This window comes from Streptopelia decaocto, assembly GCF_964273445.1.
Source record: "Streptopelia decaocto genome assembly, chromosome: 11".
In the NCBI taxonomy this organism is placed as follows: domain Eukaryota; kingdom Metazoa; phylum Chordata; class Aves; order Columbiformes; family Columbidae; genus Streptopelia; species Streptopelia decaocto.
The window spans coordinates 20878039-20898796 of NC_138666.1; the positions used below are offsets into that span (position 1 = coordinate 20878039).

The 20758-nt window shown below is 41.6% G+C and overlaps 1 protein-coding gene across 11 annotated transcripts in view; it reads left to right on the forward strand.

Annotated features, from left to right (window-relative positions):
• The window catches only part of ESRP2 (epithelial splicing regulatory protein 2), a 143975-nt gene extending 124394 nt beyond the window's left edge, over window positions 1-19581 (forward strand). For 10 of the 11 annotated variants that reach the window (XM_082063077.1, XM_082063078.1, XM_082063080.1 and 7 more), the window contains 8 exons: window positions 396-528; window positions 718-760; window positions 1252-1553; window positions 3512-3733; window positions 4698-4896; window positions 6098-6293; window positions 7305-7482; window positions 18235-19581. In XM_082063077.1, the coding sequence (XP_081919203.1) occupies window positions 396-528; window positions 718-760; window positions 1252-1553; window positions 3512-3733; window positions 4698-4896; window positions 6098-6293; window positions 7305-7482; window positions 18235-18393 (1432 nt within the window). In that variant the 3' untranslated portion in view covers window positions 18394-19581. The remainder of the gene's footprint in view (window positions 1-395; window positions 529-717; window positions 761-1251; window positions 1554-3511; window positions 3734-4697; window positions 4897-6097; window positions 6294-7304; window positions 7483-18234) is intronic. The other variant, XM_082063075.1, reaches the window with a different exon arrangement.
• The last annotated feature ends 1177 nt before the right edge of the window (window positions 19582-20758 follow it).

Genomic DNA, 20758 nt, shown 5'->3' on the forward strand with positions numbered 1-20758 from the left:
CTGATTAATGTACACCTCTGTGTATGTATGTGTGTATATACGTGTAGGTTGAGTTTCATTTAGCATACCTGTCACTAAATATGTATTCCAGATTCTCAACACTGAGAAAGTATATATATTTTTTTTTTTTTAATTTGGAGTTATGATGAAATTCACATCAGCATCTCTGAGGTGGAAGCTGAGAAAGTGGTGAACAGCTTGAGATCCAAGATCTCACTGAAATGAGTATAATTTTGCTACACTAAAAGTGAAATGAAGTTGTGCATAATAACAATTTCTTTCTCAGTCTGTAAACTCCATGTTGAAGTGTGATTTCTCTGCTATTCTTACACAATTGTTTATCAAGTGCGTTGAAGTTTCAAGCTGAGCTTATTTTTGCGGGTTTTACCTTGCAGAGGTGGTGTGGCTCTTTGTCTGAACGCTCAAGGAAGAAGGAACGGGGAGGCATTGGTGCGGTTTGTGAACTCCGAACAGAGAGACCTCGCGCTGGAAAGACATAAGCATCACATGGGTAGCAGATACATTGAGGTAAGAAGTAGTGACTCGAAGCAAATCCTTGGAGAGCAACCTGCGTATTTTAGACTACAGTTTTAAATGAGAACAAAATGCACTTCTGTTTTGCTCAAAATACAACTCTCTCACGTGTGGAAGAGCATGTGCATTTTAGAGTTGAATGTTGCAATTTTCAGGTGTGGTTTTTTTCTTTTTCTCTTTAAGGTTTACAAAGCAACTGGGGAAGAATTCTTAAAAATCGCAGGAGGTAAGTGATTGTGGAGTCAGTGTCACACTGGAGTTCATGGGAGTGTTGTTCAAGTTCTGATTATTGGTTTTTTTCTTGGCTGAGGACACAAATGGATAATGAAGCAGCTTTGCATGTTTTGCCTTCCAAGAATACTTGACCCTGTCAAGTTCTGGTTTCATGTGGTTGGATTTGAGCTGTGAGCATTTGGGCCGTGATGTTCACAGACCGGTCTGGCTGTCTGGGAGGAAGACGAGCCTTTGCGGTGGAAGCACCTGTGTACCCTGGTCACTAATCTCATTCTCGTTCCAATTTCATTAAAATGTGCAATAATTTCAGGGTAAGGGAGTTTCGCTTCAAAATAGATTACTGGGAGTTAGAAGTATCTCGGTTTTTATGTGGGTTTGTGGCTAGCTACTTACCCTCCTATATTGCTCACAATGCTTTGCTGTTCCTGCATCCTATAGAATTAAGTGACCAGCATGACCATACGCTGTCATTTTTTGTACCAGGCACCTCCAATGAAGTGGCCCAGTTCTTGTCTAAGGAGAATCAAGTGATCATCCGGATGAGAGGCCTTCCCTTCACTGCGACTCAGGAGGACGTCCTGGGCTTCCTGGGGCCGGAGTGCCCGGTCACGGGAGGGAAGGAGGGACTTCTCTTCGTCAAGTACCCAGATGGCAGGCCCACGGGAGATGCATTTGTGTTATTTTCCTGTGAAGAATATGCCCAGAATGCACTTAAGAAGCACAAAGAAATCCTTGGAAAACGTTACATTGAACTCTTCAGGAGCACAGCCGCGGAAGTCCAGCAGGTTGTAACTATTGGCCGTGAGACTCAAAACATAACAGTTAAAACATTTCTTCTAACACTTGCACACAGTCTGCTGTAGACAGCCATGCCAGTCCATGATATTGAAGATGTCGAGTTCTAGACAGGGCCAGACGTGCTTCCTGAGTAGCACGGAAGATTGCGCAGCGTGGGGTTTTGGTTTTTACTGCCACTGGTTTCTGTTTTTTTAACATCCCTCAGATTGTAAAGTAAAAATAATTGGATAATTTCCTTCTACTTAAAGGCTGACTGAAATCACAAAAATAATTGAAAAGTATTCTAGATGGATAGTATTGTGGGAATACTTCTTGGAAATCTGCAGTCTTGTCTTTAACTTCCGATGTTCTTGCACAGAACTTCCAATATTAAATCCAAATCTGTGTACATTAAAACAGCTTTCCCTACAACTGCTTTGTTGGAAACTAATAATTACCAGGATGTATCTAATCTGTGGTGAAATGATTTTTTTTTTTTTCCTGAGATGATAAATTCCTTTTTTTCCTCATCCTTTATCAGTTCCTATTATCACCTTCTTAAACCACTTTATTTGGGCACCAGAACCCCAGGCCTGTGAAGAAAACATTGCATACTGCATTTTCTGCCTGACACAAAGTATTTCTAGAATGATAATGTCAAAGGGAGCCATTATGAGGTTTGATCTGCTCTTCGCATAACCACGGGCTATGAAAACTTACTACAGTTACTGTTTCAACCTATGTGATGTGAGAAGTCTATTCCATAGAAGCAGTGAGGCAAGGAAAAGGATATCCAGACGTGTAGACCTGCCATTTACCCTTAGGACTGTGTTACGGAGATTAGAGCAGCCGAGAGTCTGATACGGGTGTTGTGAAGACTAGTTGAATTGGCATGGTGACATTTGTTTTCTTCATTCTCAGTTCTGCTCCTTAGAGGATGAAGCCATAGTAAGTCCTCTAAGGAACAAAGCCACTCTGTCACAGTGACCAAGTCTCTGCTCTCATTTTTGTTAGTGAGACCTGGGGAAAACTTCTACCAATGTGTCAGTACTTCCCCTATGACAGCCGTGTAGGGTGACACCCTCATTTTTTTGCTCCTTGAGCAAGAGATGTTGGTTGTTACTTGTTTGAGTAATAACAAGAGGCAAAGCCAGCTCTCATCGACTTAGCGTTAGTATGAAGTGATTGCAATATTCTGTCCACAGCTGAGGAGAGATTTCCGAACTGAGAGGTGCTACAAGTATTATAGAGTCTTGAAAAAAGCATCTGTTGAGACAAACTCCCTCGGCCGAATCATTACTGACAAAACTAGGGCTCTGTAACCTCTCCTTTGATTCCTCTTTCGGAGGAATGTATTTCTTCCGATAATCATTGCTAAATATGTTTCTCAGCAGCAGGCCCCGGCAGCAAGTTATGTTGCCTTTGTCATTTGGGAATGAATCAAGAGTTTAAAAACCACTCCCAAACCACACAGCAACGTGCAGCTCCAGGTCTCCTGTACCTGGAGATGATCACTCAAGCTAGAAAACAACCACCCTAATTTAACTAGTCAGTTTTTATGAAGGAACTAGAGCTGGGGTTTTTACTTACTAGTTATTTCAGGTCTCAGTTCTTTTAAAGTGATTGTCTTTAATTTACCCTAATTTAAGTGAGAACTGTATGTGACAATACTGGTTTATTAGCACAAATGTGGTTTTCAGATGTTCCGTTTTTGGGATACTCTAAAAAGAGCTGTAATCTGCTTTTAACATTTTATACTGAGATTAGAAAGGTGTGTCATTAGAGTTTAGCAAATTCTGAATATGAAACTTTCAAATGCCTAACGCTAACACGAAACTATCTGCAATAATTTGGTTTCATGTTTTTTTCTCTGATGTTGGAAGCGGATTTATTTAAATGTGTGGAATTGATTTGTGCTCAAACAGATGATTTGTAAGTCTCTATCAATGTGCTTTTTTGCCAACAGGTACTTAATCGCTATATGTCCACACCTCTTATTCCCACTCTCCCAACTCCCATCATTCCTGTCATACCCCCACCCTACACCATTGCCACGGGCAGCATACGTGACTGCGTCCGGCTCAGGGGCCTTCCCTACACTGCTGGCATCGATGACATCCTGGAATTCATGGGAGACGCCACAGGTGATATCAAGCCCCATGGAGTTCACATGGTCCTTAATCAACAGGTAACAACATTTTGAATGGGAGGATCAACTTCCCAGTTATTGGACGGGGTTAGAAGTCAGGGCAGCTTACCTGTTCTCGGCTCTGCTTTCGTTTTTATACTCTGTTCTGGTCGCCCATCTTTTCCTTCTCATTTCTCCTCCCCTCTGACACACACACACATGCTTTGCTTTCTGTACATGCATGCATAAGACTGGGGAGGAAGAAGCTTGTTCTTTCAGCGGCAGCCCCCAACAGCTGCTGGTGTTTGTCAAGTGCTGGAATTACACAGGCAGAAATGTCTCATGTTAGATGGCACAGCTGCTCTGTCAGCTCCAGAGCTTGCTCCATGGGACCCATGCTGTTTGGGTGGTATGGGGGGGAAATTCCTAACTTCCAACTTGATTAGAGACTTCTCAGACTTTAAAAGGAAGATTATAATTAAAAATGTGTTTGGGGTACATTGTAATGACATAATCATAGGGATAGCTTCACAGCAAAAGAATAAGAGACAGTGTTAATGAACTGTATCAAGGAAACTTCCAATTAGGTGAAAAGGGGAAAAAAATCACAATGCGGAATTAGTTAAGCACTCCCACGGGTTTGCAGCGATGCTGTGGAGTCTCCACCCCTGGAGATGCTTGGAATTGAAGTGGAAAAGGCCATGAGTGGCCTGATGTAACTTGAAAGTTAGCTCTGCTTTGAACAGTGTTTGGATTAAAGGCCTCTGAACAGGGTTTCCATGTTCAATTATTCCTCATTTCTTCCTGCAGAAGATGAAGTTGTGTTGTGTTAACTGGGCACTGGTTACATGAGTCTTACCTTTCTGCTCTTAAAAATGATTGTTGAGTTATTAGCCATTGGTGCCAGATGAGGAAGAACAACACAGACTTTCAGTAGACATTTAATCTCAGTACTTTCTGCACTACTTGTGCTCTGGGTATTTTAATAGCAGATTGACTTATGATTATTTCCCCCCTTCCCCAGGGACGACCATCAGGTGATGCTTTTATCCAAATGAAATCTGCTGATAAAGCCTTTATGGTGGCTCAAAAATGTCACAAAAAAATGATGAAGGATCGTTACGTGGAAGTATTCCAGTGTTCAGGAGAGGAGATGAACTTTGTTTTAATGGGTGGCACTTTAAATCGTAGTGGCTTATCCCCACCGCCATGTAAGTTACCATGTAAGTCTGCAATTCTTCTGCTCTCTGCTGCTAAAGGCTGATATGTGGTAGGTGCTGAAGCTTTGTGGCCTTTCACCTTTTGACTTGGGTTTTGCCGTGATCAATAATCATCCATCTATATACATGTCCAGATTGGAATTGTTCCCTTTGGGCAATAATGGGACTGATCAGAGGCGGAGGGCAGCAACGCCTTGCCAGTGAAATTGTTGCACACTTTGCTTTTTATGGGTGTACTGTTCTTCTGAGCTCTGCAGTAGACTTACCTGTGGTGAAACCTACCTGGAATTAGAGGGATTTTAAAAGGGGGGAAAAATGTCTGTATTCTAGCTGCCAATGAGTGCTCTTGCTGTCTTGCCTTAGAGCGCTGAGAAGGTACGCTTTGGGCTTATTTTTTGAAGGAAAACACCCACTGGGATGATATGCTAACAGCCCATAGAGTGGTGAAGTTTGATGGATTTTTATATTTTTATTTTATTGAAGATTACAGTGAATCTTATGGTGGAACTATAATGGAACTTTGCAGTACCATTCTAATCAGTCTCACTACCAGATCACTAAACAGATAGAAATACGTATGTGCAAAATAGTAAAAAACTGCTAAATATAGTATTCAAAACAGTTTGACTGCACACCAAGCCAGGCTTCGTGTTCCTGTACAAATCAGGTATTTGTTCATCCAGATGCAGCAGACCAGTGACAGAGCAAGGCTTTCTTTTTTCCATTTGCTATATACTAAAAATACGTTCTGAAGTTGCAGGACGTTTATACATGAAGACTCATGGTCAGCAGTTGTGGACACCCGTGTGTAGCTAATATGATGGTACTTGTGTCCCACAGAGTACAACTTCTGTTAGAAAGAACGGAGGCTGTGTTGGTGTGCACGCCTGCTTGCTCCATGCACATGGCTTTATGCTTTCTTCGAATAAATCTGAAGTTCCTTACTTTCCATTTATAAATGAACGAGGCTGCTCAGCTTTAGAACTTGTGAACTCTTAGCAGTTGCTCCTTTTGAGTGCCGCGGTTGTCACTCATGGTGATGCAGCAGGGGCCGCTGGGGAGAGCCCAGAGAGCAGTCTTTGCACAAGCCTTCGTTAATCATGCCCAGATGGCCATTAATCACATTGGGCTGAATAATTCCTTTCCCATAGCAGAGATCTCAATTCTGATTGTTTTTTGTTGCTGTGTCCTGGTTTGTTCTTAGGTCTTTCTCCACCAACTTATGCCGCTTTCCAAACAGCAGCTGTGATCCCAGCAGAAGCAGCAGCGCTTTACCAGCCACAAGCCCTGTTGCCAGCCACCAGGTCTCCCCAGGCCTCTGCGGCTGCTCCTCCAGCTGTCACCTACTACCCTGCTCAGACTGCTCAGCTTTACATGAACTACACAGCTTACTACCCCAGGTAACTTCTAGGCTTAGGTGATCCTCTTGATGTTTAGTGTCAGTGGAGCAGGCAACTGTGTGGTCACCTGTGAACAGCTCTTAAGTTTGTACTCCTGGTGCAGATAATCCTGGGAACCTGGTGTTCAGCAGCAGAGGCAGCAGCCATTTCAACTGATTCTCTGTGGCCTTGTAATGAAGTTTGGCTTTTTTGTAGGTTCTGTTTGAATCTCGTGATAATGTTGGTCTAATATTTAACAGTGGTTTTGGCACTGAGGCAATGTCATCCAGGCGGTTCTATTTTGTGGCCAAACGAGAAGCTGTGTCAATATATGCCTCTACCCTCAACACTTAGTTTGTTCTTGGACTTATGATACTGTTTCTGTACTGAAAGATTCATCATAGGTGTGTACTAGGTTTGATTTCTTCTATCAGTGAGACCAAAGAACACTTTATGTGGGTAAGCAAAGCAGAAGGTCTCCACCTTTTCTCTTCACACAAGTGGTATCAACATGGCTCACTGAAGTCTGGCACCTCAGTCTGTGTTCACTGATAGTTCCTGCGCTTCTGACACTTACTAGTCTGAGTATCTGGTAAATTGCTGGACAGGCCCTGACCGGAGATGATACTTTACTCACTGTTTCGTGACTTTGAGGTGCCAGATTGGGCCCCTTGTCTGCTTTTCATACTATGATTCCCCCCATGCATTTTTCATTATGGTTTTCTTAACAATCTTCAAACATGTCATTTGTAGCTACTATTTTTCTCTTCCCCTGTGAAATAACAAGTACCACTCTCTATTTTCAACTACAAATGTTAGCTATTTTCCTTTCCCTTCTTTCTTCAAAAATAAATTATCAGATGCTGAAGAGAAATGACGAAAGCCCCCAAAACAGGCCACATCAGACCTGCTTCTTTTTCTGTAATTTTTGGGATTATTCTCAAATTTAAATTCTCAGTTCCGTCCTTGCCTGTTGGAAGTACTAAAACCAGTTATTGACTTTGATAACAACTTTGCCCCTCTCTCTTTCAGCCCTCCAGTATCCCCTACCACGGTGGGCTATATTGCAGCTCCTCCGGGAGCTGTAGCCGCTGCTGCCACTGCCGCCCACAGTCCCCTTCTGCCCCAGCCCGGAGCGTTAGTCCGTATGCAGGGCTTGCCATATAACACAGGAATGAAGGAGATACTCAGTTTCTTCCAGGGATACCAGGTTAGTATGCAGTCCCCCTCCTTGAATACTGTATTTGGACCTCCGAATAATGACCAGTATGGATCAAACTGAGCAAGTCGGTGCTTTAGGCAACGGCTGAATGAGTATGCAAGCTAAATGTTCTATATTTCACTGGCAGACCAAAGTTTAACGTGCAATTTGCCTTATTTCTTATATAGCAAACATATCCTAACTTGAAAGCGGTGATGTGTTGTCTAGGGTTAGGGTTTGATTTGGCCAGCAGAGAGCCGCAGTGTAAGCGGGGCTGTCAAAGGCAGGTGAAGGCTGCCAGAAGCTTTCAGTCCTGCGCACGTTTTGGTGAGAGCCCAGGTAGGGTCAGCGTGTGACCTTCAAGGCTTTAATGGCAGAATCAGACAGCAGATTTCAAGTACGAAAGGCTGTGCCTAGATGCAGTGACTTGCTTACAGGAGGAGAGGCAGATACCTCTGTCAGACAGTCTCTCAAGGACTGATTATTTTGGTTACACGCAGGAACATTAAAACTGCATTACATTGCAACCTAAGGGAAATCTGTACTCTCCAAACCACTTTGTACTGATAGCAAGTATTCAAGTATTCTGCGTGCTATAGTAGGTACTGATTCAATGCTCTATCAGTGAGCTAACACATATAAACTTATCTTCTTGAGGAACATTTGGAAAAAAAAAAGCACCATGTACAAGTGTGTTTTTCCAGCAGCACTTATTTGAATTCATGGAATGGATCTTTTCATGTCTCCTGCCTTTCATCTCAGAGGATGTTGTATCTATATCCAATTTTTTGTCATCATGTATTTGCTAAAAGGAAAGATAATTGAATATGGTATATTCTGGGGAGTATTTAACTTGCGTGGATAACATCACTTACACAAATACCAATTCTGTCCTTATGGTACTACTCAGCAGCCCTGACATACACCTGATTTAAAACACTGCTTGAGTAATGTGTATGAAAAGCCAATTTTTGCATGTCTATACTGCAGAATTCTGTAAGTCGGGTATCAGTGGTGCTGCCAAAGGGTAAGATGCAGATGGGCTCTCTTCACTGCACAGCAGCAGTTAACGTGCCATGCCTGAACGGTTCGTATTTTCTTTTTTTTTGTTGTTCCTTTAATGTTCTTAAAGGACAATGGGCTTTAATTTGTAGAACCAGAAGTCTGCTATGTAAATGAACATAGGCTGAGAAGAGATGCCTAATATATATACTTTCCGAGTATTTGAAGGATGCAGTGCTCTGCCTATTGTGGCTTCTTTTCAAATGTTACATTTCTGTTTTGAAAGTAGTTTCACATGTTTGTTTTTTCAATGGAAAAAATTGAAGGTCAACTTATAAAAAGTGTCATAAATCTTGACAAACATTAAAAACAAACTAAATGCCATTGTATTTTAGGACAGATATTTCCAGAGATTAAACCAAGTTCAACTACTTGTTGCTTTCGTGATTTCCAGATGAACAGTAATAGCCATTCATCCATTGCTCAGCCTTTTGTTTGTCAACCGACTGGAGTTTTTGGTGGATTAATGGTGGGTGTATTAAAGCTTTAAGTGGGGAAACCTATTTTCTAATTTGAAATTCAGCTAGAACTGTAAGTGCATTATTGGAAAATGTGACCTGAGCCTATCTGTGATGGAACAGGTCAGTGACAATGTTTAGTAGCTCTGAGTTCCACTAAATCTTCAGTTTAGTGAATCTGGACTTTGGGTCTGATGCTGAATTTGTCCTTTTCCTTGTTTCTGCATTTGGAGAGTCGTTCATAGTGTTTATATTGTGCAACTAAATGTTTCAAATGAATAGAAATTTTGGCACAAGGTGAAAACTATTTATATTCTTGTGCTGCAACCTCCTGTCATCATCAGTTACTGTTATTAAATTGGTCACCTCTTTGATTTCTTTAGAAGATGTTGTCCAAATGAGATCGGGTTCAATATCTTATAAAGGAGCCAAGGAATTAGTTTGAATTGTTCTTGGAATTCCACATGTGGTAATGCTGGTTTTATACTCGCTCATTCCTTTAGGGGTGAAGAGGAGGTGATGCCTTTCTGTGCTGGGACAATGTTAAGTCTCTGGAGGAATAACTATCTTTTCTTTTTCCTCCCCTTTCCCCTCTCACATTACTTTTTCACTTGCTGGGGCTGCCCAAGGATTTGTTGCACGATGCTTTTGCTCATTTATAAAGCGAGCCCCTAATAATGGTTAGTGGTTTGGGCATGGTTTTAATCTCTGTATAACTAAATGATGTTGGTATTCTGGGAACCAGATCACAGATGGTGAGATTGAAGGGTGATTTTTATCTTTGTATGTCCTTATCTGAAAGGAACAGGTTTTAAGGTTTAGTTCTTGCTTTATTCTCTTCTGTTTTCTTCCTCCCGTCTTCCTGGGCTCTGTACGTTGCATGTATGCACATGGTGCTACTTAAGTGAACGCACCTTTCATTCCAGACCTGCCTCTTAGGAGATAGACTTGGCTTATCATGGGTTTCAACAAGCTGGTCTCAACATCAGTACATGCTTCTAATAACAAAAAATGTAAATATCTGCGGATCAGCATTTTAGTTTTCATTTAATTTTATCAATATTAGCCTCTCGTGTGGTGGTTCAGCAGCTTGATTTCTTCTTGTAGTTCTGCTTTCTCATTTTTATTGTTGAAAGCTCTTTCCAGCTTGCAAGTGTTTAATATATCTTGCATTGAACAATCTTGAAAAACCTGCCAAGAATTTTAATAGTAAATCTTAGAGATGGTCGTTTTCCCCATCACCTTTCTGTAGAATATTGTACTTAGTGTACTGTAATCTTCAAAAGAGCTAATGTTAGTACTTTCTGATTCAGTAAGTAGTTCATATTAAAAACCCAACCAAACGGCAATAACGAAAAACCCCACCACACAATTCAGACAGTACAGTGGCGTGTCAGTAGCTGCTCTGACAAGCGCTAAAACACCAGCTGCTCGGCAGATGCTGGTCTTTGGATATTATGTTGAACTAAGGGATCTATGGATATTTACAGGAAACTCCCCTTATCATTTGAAAAATATGTGATTGTGAAGAGATCCTGTAGAATTAAGAAAAATAATTCCTATTTCAGATCCTGTGCTGAAGAGTTTGAGGAGGAAGTGGTGCAAAAGTAGTAATTACATGCAACAGACTCCTCAGCGTCACTTTAGGCTGCGGCACCGCAGTGGCAGCAGCAGTGAGAGCAGCCAGGTAGCCGACGAGGGGACAGGCGTGACAGTTGAGTGATGGATTGATGTGAAATTGTTTGTGTATTGCAACAAAAACTTTTCACCAAAAAGTATTTTTCTTTGTTTGCTGGCCAAATGGTCTATGGATTTTACTCTTTATCCGCTAAATGAATCAATGAGAAATATTTCTAGTCTCCAAATAATGACTTTTTTTTTCTCCGTACGAGAATGCAGCATTGTTGCTAACACTGACAGAACGGCTGTTCTGATTTACCTGCACCTTGTGTTCTTAGCGGACCAAAAGCCAGTTCACAGCTCTCACCTCAGCTAGCACTCAGCATGCATTTAGTAGTAGTTGCCCACATTCTTGGAGCTTGGCATGAATGTAAAGTGAACTCATGTCTGCCTGAAAAAGACTGTGTGGATTAGTCCTTGGAAAGCAAACTGGCTATTTAGGTACACGTCTTTCTGTAAGAGAAGCTTAAGTTAAATACCATTCTTTAAACCTGTGCTGGGCTTAGGTGCCTTTTATTTGCAGCTAAAAGGAGCTTTTGCAGTATATTAATCCTCCAAGTCTTCGGAGACCGGGAATTCGGGGCTCAGTGGTGGGGGCAGGGGGTGGCTTGTGTTAAAGCAGTAATAAGGAAGTGAAGGGAAGTGGATGGATGGCTGAATTCCAAGGGCATTAACGACATTTCTATCTCGTATCAGGACAGCAGGCTTCATTGTTACTGACTTCTTAGGGATTAGGTTTTTTTCTCTGAAATGCATGCTTACACAAAGAAGTATTCTCTGTTTCCTACGGGTTCCTTTTGAAATCTGATGCTTTGTAGCCTGAGAGGGATACCCTGTGTCTGTGGGCCTACTTTCTGACCAGGGAAGGGAAAGAGGATGTGGAAGAGGAAGAATTTACTACTTACTGATATTTGAAGTCATATGGCATGGGCTGTTATAGGCTCACGCCCATGCACTCAGAATAGCATATGCTGTTTGTTTTGCTTTATTCCTAAATTTATCTTCCACCTGGAAGTGCTGGCTGTGTGGAGAAAGCAGCTGTGAGACGGGGACTAGTAGCTCAGAGGTTCCTGTTTGTGTGCTGCCTGCCATGCTTGGAGCAACAGACTGAAGTGGCGCCATCTTCGAGCTGTCCCATGATGTTTCCCTTTCTTTCATTTCCCCTTGTTTTTTCCCAGTTGGGGCATGTCTAAATATTCTTTCAATTTGAATTTTGTTTTAGCAATGGATTTTTTTTCCTTGGATTGCTTTGCGTATGCTGTTTCAGACTGACCTTTGAATGTCCGCTGCAGGAACTGCAAAAATGAAATGGAAATCAGTGTCTCGCTGGTTAGTGACCTGGTTAGATCTGTGCAGTCTGTGAGGGGACAGAAACAGTCCCATATTCCCCTCAACCTAGCAGGTATTTCCAAAAGATATAAAATAGCTTGGGAGGAAAAAAAGCCCCCACGTACAAGGAGTGTAGTATCCTACCTCTATTGTTACAGCAAGTCTGCCTGGTTCCTCTGGTCTTCGAAAGCCTTGCACTGCACTAAGCACAGCAGATTGGGATACGCTGCCACACTGGGAGTAATTGTTGGCCAGAAAAGGTCATCTCCTTTAGGAGAGAGCAGTCGGTGTTCTTTTACATACATCTATGATTTATTAGTATTTTATAGTCTATTGTAATATCTTATTTAATACGATAATACAGTGTTATTTAATATACATGAGCTGAAATATCTCTGCCACTTCAAATGTTAATACCTAGAAAGGTATTTACTTTAAGCTTGTAAGGTAAACTGCTGATTCTGTGGGGAAACGTGTCCTTCAGGAAACATCATTTTGCCATTATTAACAGACATGTCTCAAGCTATGAAAGCCCCTGCTGTCACAGGAGATATAACAAGAAGAATGTAGGGGACAGGAAACACTGTTCTTCACTATTCAATATAAACTCTGTTCTAATCATCTGTGGTTTTTTCACAGTATATGCACATAGTCTTCCTGCCATCCTGCAGCCTGCCGTAGAACTAATCGTTGACCCCAGAATCCTACTTGTTAACCACTTGCAAAGGTTCTGCTTTCCTGCCTTCTCCTAGGTTAGGTTATAATGGCACACCTTATGCTATACCTAGTTTCCATATTTGGTTTCCATTTTTCTTGACGCCAGCTCCCACTCGGCTCACTGCAGAAGTCAGTGTAGCAGCAGAGCACGTGTTGAGAACCATATCTTCATGTCCTTAACATCTGAGACTGACACTGCTAGTGAAGCTCTTCCTTTAACAGTGGTATTCTGTGTGATCTTCCTCATTAGACAAAGCCGGACTTCTTGATGGCTGCTTCGAGGGGAAAAGATAAATCACCTTATCGTCTGAATTTATTTCTGCATTCTTGTTCAGTCATTCTAGGAAATAGGTCTCCCCTGTTCGTTGTCTGTGAGCATGGGGCTAAATCGCTAGGTGGTATTTTCCAAATCTAAATGGAAGTAGAATTTGGCCTACTGCATTGTTGGTGAAGCCAGCAAAACAGTGTTTCCGTGCTCAGCAATGAGTTTATAGATTGACCCTTGGCTTTACGCTGTTCGTCCTGCAGGGCTGGATGTGTTTGTTCTTACGGGTTCTGAAATGCAGGCAGAATTGGAAGTATTCACGATCATGTACTTCCTCCGCCAAGTTAAGGTAGTTTCTGTTTCGTTCACAGGGAATAAGATTTCCCCCACTTAGTTTCCTAGCTTGATTTTCAGTACTACTTTTTGAAATCTCCAGGTTTGGAGAATTGACTGTTCCACAACTTCTGTTTTAATTAACTGCAGTCTCTTACCTACCTGCCTTGTGATTAGAAGTTGCTTCTATTGCTAGGTACTTTGATTTGCTGTTTGCTCCTTTCCTTAGGCCTAGGCCTAAGCTCTGGCAACTTGGACATTTCTGTGCAGGGTAGTTTTCACACTTTTATGTTTTCCACGTTGTTTTATGCATTTCAAGTGTAACCTTTTAAACACTGTCCCTCACAAGAGAATATGGATCTTTGCCTACCGTACATCTACTAATAATTTAAAGTATGTACTATCTTGAGACATTCCTTCCAAAGAGTAAACTTACATTTTGTAGATTTGTTTCAAGGGCAGGTCTGGGAAACGATAAATCTAATATTTGCACGGTCTGGTTGCCCTGGCAGAAACTATCTAGAAAATACTCCTTATATTTGTCTTTTTCTTAATGGCATGGGTCTAGATGTGAAGGTGGCTAGAATTCAGTAGTGAAAATTCTGGGGGGTTCTTTTCTTTTACATTCTCTGGGCTCTTGGTTGTTGTCTCTGTGAAGGTCTATACTGTGATGGATTTTTTTCCTTTTCAGCTTCACCTTGGATGGACACAATATGTCCCGTATGCCCAAATACCATACTTTGTTCTCCCTAAGCTGGCAGGAGACTTTTCATATTATAGAAATATCAAAGGAAGTCAGGGTAGTATGTCTACCTTGTGTGCATTGGGCAATTCTCCAAAATGTTAGTGCAAACCAGCCCTCCGGGGGAGGTGGGGAACTCTTCTTGCCACTAGAAGATGTTCTGTAACTTGGGTTACGCTGAACATTTTGTCTTCTAGAGTACAGGAGCCACTGCAGTGGTTTCTGTAGCACCTACAAGATTGCTCAGTCCCTTCCCAGGATACATAATTTGGAAAGATTATGAGATAGATACAAATCGATGTTCATATTGCCCAAGACCTGTTTTCTCACAAATCTTTCCTGTTTGTACCAGGCCCTCCAGTAATGTGCATGATGACTGTTCAGAGTCAGGATCTCCAATATTTTTTTAGATCTGATCCACATGTGGGGGTTTTTGTTTTAATTTATTGGTGTGACTGTATTGTACAGTCACTATTTTTATTTTAATATTCTTCTAGTGCAAATCTATCATGATGCAGTTACACAGTACAGTTTTTCCTTTTCCTATATGGAAATATACTATGGTAGTATAAATGCTGTTATATCTTTCAAGTGCATTCATACTGGGACATTGATTCTCTTTAAGTACACTGGTGTATTCTATACAATGCAACTATTATATGCAGCTAAAGTATTTATCAGTACCCTAGTGAAGCTGCGGTTTATTTCCATGACTGCATAAAAGATCTGAATGAGACCCGTACAGTTCTTTTAATCCCCCATTCAGCATGCATGCAGGAAGGCGCTTGTCTGCCCCGCTCAGCCATTGCTGGCAGCGTGATTACAGGAACCTGAGTGTGTTGTTACCTGATGCTGCCGTCTCATGAGCAGAAGGAAAAAGGAGCGCTTCATGGGCTGAACTACTTCCCTTCCATGAGAAGGAGCAGCTCAGATACACAGTTTAGAATATTCCCCATATGCGTGTACTTTAAATCTATTTCTACAGCCAGTAATTCAGTTCATGTATATTTTTATCTTGCATAAAGAATAGTATCTGTCAAGTTCACTGTCTCCTGCCAGTTACGATAGCTGATGCTCTTAACTGTGGTTGCAAATGATGGTCTGTGTGGCTTGCTGTACCAGAACTGTTCCCTCTCATGCTGATTATCATGTATCACACTTGTACTGTAGTATGCACCTGATGACTACAATGGCCTTATTCAGCTGAGCGATCAAGCAAGGAGTGTGTTACAAGCACCGAAAGAATGGGTCTGTTTGTAACTCTTTGTAACTTCTGAAGAAGGTAAGATGCAACCAGCAGAAAGTGGGTCTGCAGTGGTGAATGGGAAGGGCAAGAAGGGCTTGTTGATACAGAATTTCTTGCTTATGGCTTTCTCCCCTTCTTAGCTTGTGTTGGGATCCTTGCTTTAATCTTTCTGCTTTTTTCCTATTAAGAAATGAACTAACCTAAGGAAGCAGGCTGGTGATGTGTAGGTGATGGGATCGCAGTGGTGGGGGCAGTGTGACCGCCTGGTTCTGCTCAGGTGCTGCGGTAAACTCCTGGAAGGGTTTATTGGTGTTTGTTTCTCATCTGAAGCTTCCAGTCCCATTTTTTTATTTTTAGCATAGCAAATGATGATTTTTTTTTTCTTTTATTTTTATGGCTCCAAAGCACATAATGCGTGTGCAAAGCTCCCAAACCTCTGGCTTTCTCTCTCCTGTATCATATAGCTGTCTAGAGACTAATTTGTCTGTTTCTTCAACTCCCTAATGCAATATGAACGATTACATTTATTTTTTTAGGAGAGGTTTCTTTGGTATAGTGGCTTTCGAATGCAACTAACTACATTTGCTAATGGTAAACTTCCTGCATTTTTGGCCCTAATGTATAATTCTTAAAGAAATTTTGTTGTGACCTCCGTGGGGTTCGTGACTTCCCAGTGATACTGTGTTCCATTCAAAACACTACTGATTAGTTACTATGGTTTTTCTAAAACAAAAAACAAAAAAAACCCACCCAAACCAACCAAACAAAAAAACACCACCAAACTTTCAGTACAAAAAATGGCAATCCAGTCCTGTGCTTTCATACAAGTACCTTCATAGATAAAGCTGCTTTGCATACTCACCATCAACTCTGTTGTTGTCAAACCCGCCGGTTCCTCAGGACACCGCTGGGAGTGCTGGGGAGAAGACAGCTCAGAGCTGCCGGTCGGCTGCCGCGCACAGCACCCACCGCTGCCGCGCCCGGCGCCCGCCGCTGCTGCGCCCAGCGCCCACCGCTGCCGCGCCCGGCGCCCACCGCTGCTGCCAGCACTCGGATTTACGCTGCCTTGTTTTACTGACATGAACTGGAAATCCAGATCAGCAACAGCGTTCCACTGCGGATGAGATGGGAGCGGTCTTTGAGTAGGAAATAGTTAATGGAGCAGCTCATCCGGAATTCTAAGCAGTCCCAAGCAGTATCATAGAGACACCACTCTTTTTAGAACAAAGCATCCAGAAAACAGGATTTGCATGGATTTGAATCTATATTTTAAAACATATATATATATATAGATATATATATGTATATACACATAAAGAAAATCTATTTCTATCTCTAAATGTATATAGTTTATACTACTATACTATATATACTATACTATATATACTACTATATAATTTAAACTACTTTTTAAAGCTTTCCTCTGTGCCCAGGGGTCTAACTCTGCTTTACGTGTGTTTTCAGCAATATTAAACTTACATTCAGGACTGATGCTGAATGACTTGATCCCATATAGATTAACAGTGGAGAGCTGGTTTAAAGCGGACCACCTTTTAGGCTGGATCTGCAGCTCAGCCCAAACTGTGTACAACGTTCTCTGTGAGCACAGTGTTATTCTGTAATAATCCAAGATCATCTCCAAACATAAACTGAGCTTCATACATGATGTTTTATTGTCTTTGATTTTTTTCTGCATGCTATTTCTTGACTAACCTTAGCTCTATGAGAAGAAATGATATGAAGTCTGTACTAACTGTCTTATACATGCTTTTAGTTTTCTGAAGTGTACTGACATTTATATCTTAAGAATACTTTTACTGCGTGCTAAGTGTTTGGGTGAATGAAGCTCTGTACTTGTTTTATTTTCATGTTTGAATATAAAGCTGATCAGAAACTTCTACTGGTAGGAACTGAGAAGTCTGTTTCTTGCAGTAATACTGGGCACGCACAAACTCTACAAAAAGTGAAACTCTTAAATATTTTAACCTTTTCTAAACTCATGAGGACATACGTGACGTGAACTTAACTTGAATTGGGTTAATACTCATAAAACTGGCTGGTTTTCCAGCACAGACCATATGTTTTGTTTGGCACTGATTTCTCCCACAAACTTGTCTTGTATGCTGAGTTTCTGATCCTTCAACGTTTGGTTTTGAAACTTCACTGAGATTCATCTCTATCTGATAAACAGGGCTTTCCAGCGCAGCTTAGGACTCCCAGCACTATGAGAATGGCCGGGTAGCATACGGCAGAGACAGCTGCCTTAAACACAGCCTTTTAGACTGCCTTTTGAGAACTGACGAGGGCAAATGCTCTCCAAAGTAAATCAACTCCAATGGCTAAATCTCATTTGCTGTCCTGCTTTTTTCTTAGCTTGCTTTAATACAGTTGGACTGCACCAAATTTTACTTTGTTCTACCAACCAGCCTTTCTTGCGCTGTGCACCTGTGTGCAGTTCAGCTCATCCTCCCAAAACACAAGTCTCATACAGCTCTATTTTATTTTTTAAACCTTACATGAGAGTGTTCCTATGGCTTATAGCCTTTGTCACTGGGCCAGTAGTCCACATAGTAGAAGAATTTTTATTCCCTGAATGCCTGGACCTCATTTGCCCTTTATTAACAGCTAAGTCTTTCTTTTCAATCTTTAACCTGAATTACTTCTTTAGCAAAATCTTTGCATGGAATTATGTCTACATCATTCTGTTCAGCACACCAGCAGAATAAGAGCTTCTGCACCAAGCCAAGCTAAAAGTTGAATTCTTTTCTCAATCTGTGGTCCTTCTCCTCCTTCCCGGTCTCGCATCCCGAATCTTTTTGCCACAAACACAGGAGTGGAGTGAACCAGGTGCACGGCATTAAAACCTGCATTTCCAGGTGTGGTCTCTGATCTGAATGGGTTTTTCTTTTGTCTTCCTGTACCATTGCAGCTCCACGCAGATTCCATCCTCGTGCTTTACAACTTCAGTGGGCAGCCCAGCGGAGAGGCCCTGGTGACTTTTCCAAGCCTGGATCTGGCTAAGAAAGCAGTGGCTGAGAAAAACGGGCAGCTCCTGGGAAGCCGCTGCGTACAACTGTACCTGGTCTAGCTAAACACTCTTTGGGGGACGGGGTAAGAACGTCGCACTGAGCACCGTGCCTTTGCAAAATAAGAAGTCTTCCCTTGCCACCCAGGCAGCAACAAATGTGCCTTTGCGGCATAATATGTTGGAATGTAGAGTGGTCCTGTATTTAATTTGAAATATGGCGTATCCTATGCTGAAGATAAAGTGAACCCAAAAGTTATGCAGTTAATTTACATAATTTCTAATAGTTAGAAAATAAGCAACCCCCCTCCTAGCATTGAGTTAATTCTGAAGACAATCTAATAGCACTTCAGCTATCACAGCTGGGGGAGAAACCTGTTCAGTAGCATTTGAAGTGGAAAGCGAAGCTTGAGTCATTCAGATTCTTTTGTCCTTAGTTTGTAAGAGTTTACACTTGATGAAGTGTCTGTTTTTTGTAGAGTTTAAATGTCTTTAGAAAGGTCTTTTGGAATGCATAGCTTTCCCTGTTCAAAGCATAGATGGTATTGATTTTTGTTTGTTTTCCTGCCTGGAAAACAGCAGGATGCTGGACCCCCAAAGCAATTGAGCTTGCTCATGTTTTCATTATACGTTGTTTTGCAAAAGCCATATTTGTCTTTTTTGTTTCCAATGTACTGCTGCCAATGTGTAAAGCAAAAAACCAGAAACAACAGCAAAACCAGAGAAATCCTCCTGACCCCAGCCCCAAGCTTTTAATCTCTACAGGACAAAAATGGCACATAAACCTGAGTACTAATAAGTTATATTTTTTTATTTAAGCATAATAGCTTTCAGATACTGTATTAAAGATTTTGCTCTAGTTTATGTGCATGCAATTTGTTTACATCTTTGAACTACTTTATTTGTATATTATGAAACAACAAGATATATTGAAATCTAAATCCTCTAGTGCATGCTTTTTTTTCCCGTGTGTATATACATAAGCTAGAAGTACTTTACGTCATGTAGCATGTGTTTTAAAAAGACATCTGCTGTAGAAGCACTAAATGACTTTGTTTTTACTGTGCCTTACTTCAAAACCATTCCAAGTGCAATACCAGCAGAGCAAAATGTAATGAATCCTGTTGTGACATGTTCACGGATGTCTGAATTGATTTTTTTTTGTTAGTGTACCATTTGAGTTGTACCTAAAAGAACTGAATGATGTATGCTTCTTTATATACAACAAATAAAAGAGAATCTTACGATGTGTATTGGCTTTTGAAAGTAACTTCTGCTTTGTTTTAATGTGTTTTCATGAGGCATCATTCTCTGATAAATATCTTTTACGCATTTTTCCCTTTCTCCCAGAAGCGGGTAAGCGTTTGTACCTGGTGAGAGTGTGTGTGTGCTGGGTTGTGGGGTGGTTTTTCCTTTTTGCATGTGCTGGTAAGCCAGAACTATGCATGATACATACTTCTCTTGTAGGGGAACAATTTTAGGCAGTGTGGTGTAACTGTTTACATCCTTTACATCCTTTCTCATGCTGCTGCCCGAGGAAGCATTGAACTTGAAATTGTGGTCATGTTTGGATGTAATTGATCTAAGTGGTCACTTGCTTTTCTGTGCAACACAAGATGTTACATTTATGTCATGGAGCCAAACCTTCTGTAGTAAAAATGGGGGCGGGGGGCATCATATGAAGGTAATGATGTTTGTTTCTCTAGTCAGAAGCATCCCATGCCAGGTGCCATTTCATCATCAAAGCCTCCCAGCTGAAGTTTTGTAACAATCAGGTGCAACTGGATGGAAAGCTCTTTAATTCTCTTAAGGTGGGACCCTTCGCAATCATCTGTTTCCAAGATTTGTTGTGGTGAAGTCTACCAAAACTCTTACTTTTAAAGTAATTTGAATACGAGAGAGGACCTGCACCATTATAGTCAATGTTTTCATTGTGCCTTTGAGGAGAATGCTTCTCCCTTTTAAAAACCTGGGGAGTCTCTCTCCTGAGCAATACAGTACCTATGCCGTGTAGCTACCAGTCCATTTATTACACTGGTAATAAGTAACCACCTCATCAGTTCTTGCTTATGGCTTTACAATCATTTGAAATACCTTATTTTTCTCTTAAGAGCCTGTATTGCTACTTGTGGTTTTGTTAGCTAAAATGATAGTTAATCTATTAAAAGCATCTAGTCTTTCTACAGCTCCCTCTGTTGTTTGTACATGCTCTGCTGCTCTGGCAGGCCGGGCAAGCCGGGCCGGGCTGGAGCGGCCCCAGTTAACGTGCCGGCGCCCTCGGTTAACGTGCCGGCGCCCTCGGTTAACGTGCCGGCGCCCCCGGTTAACGTGCCGGCGCCCTCGGTTAACGTGCCGGCGCCCTCGGTTAACGTGCCGGCGCCCTCGGTTAACGTGCCGGCGCCCTCGGTTAACGTGCCGGCGCCCTCGG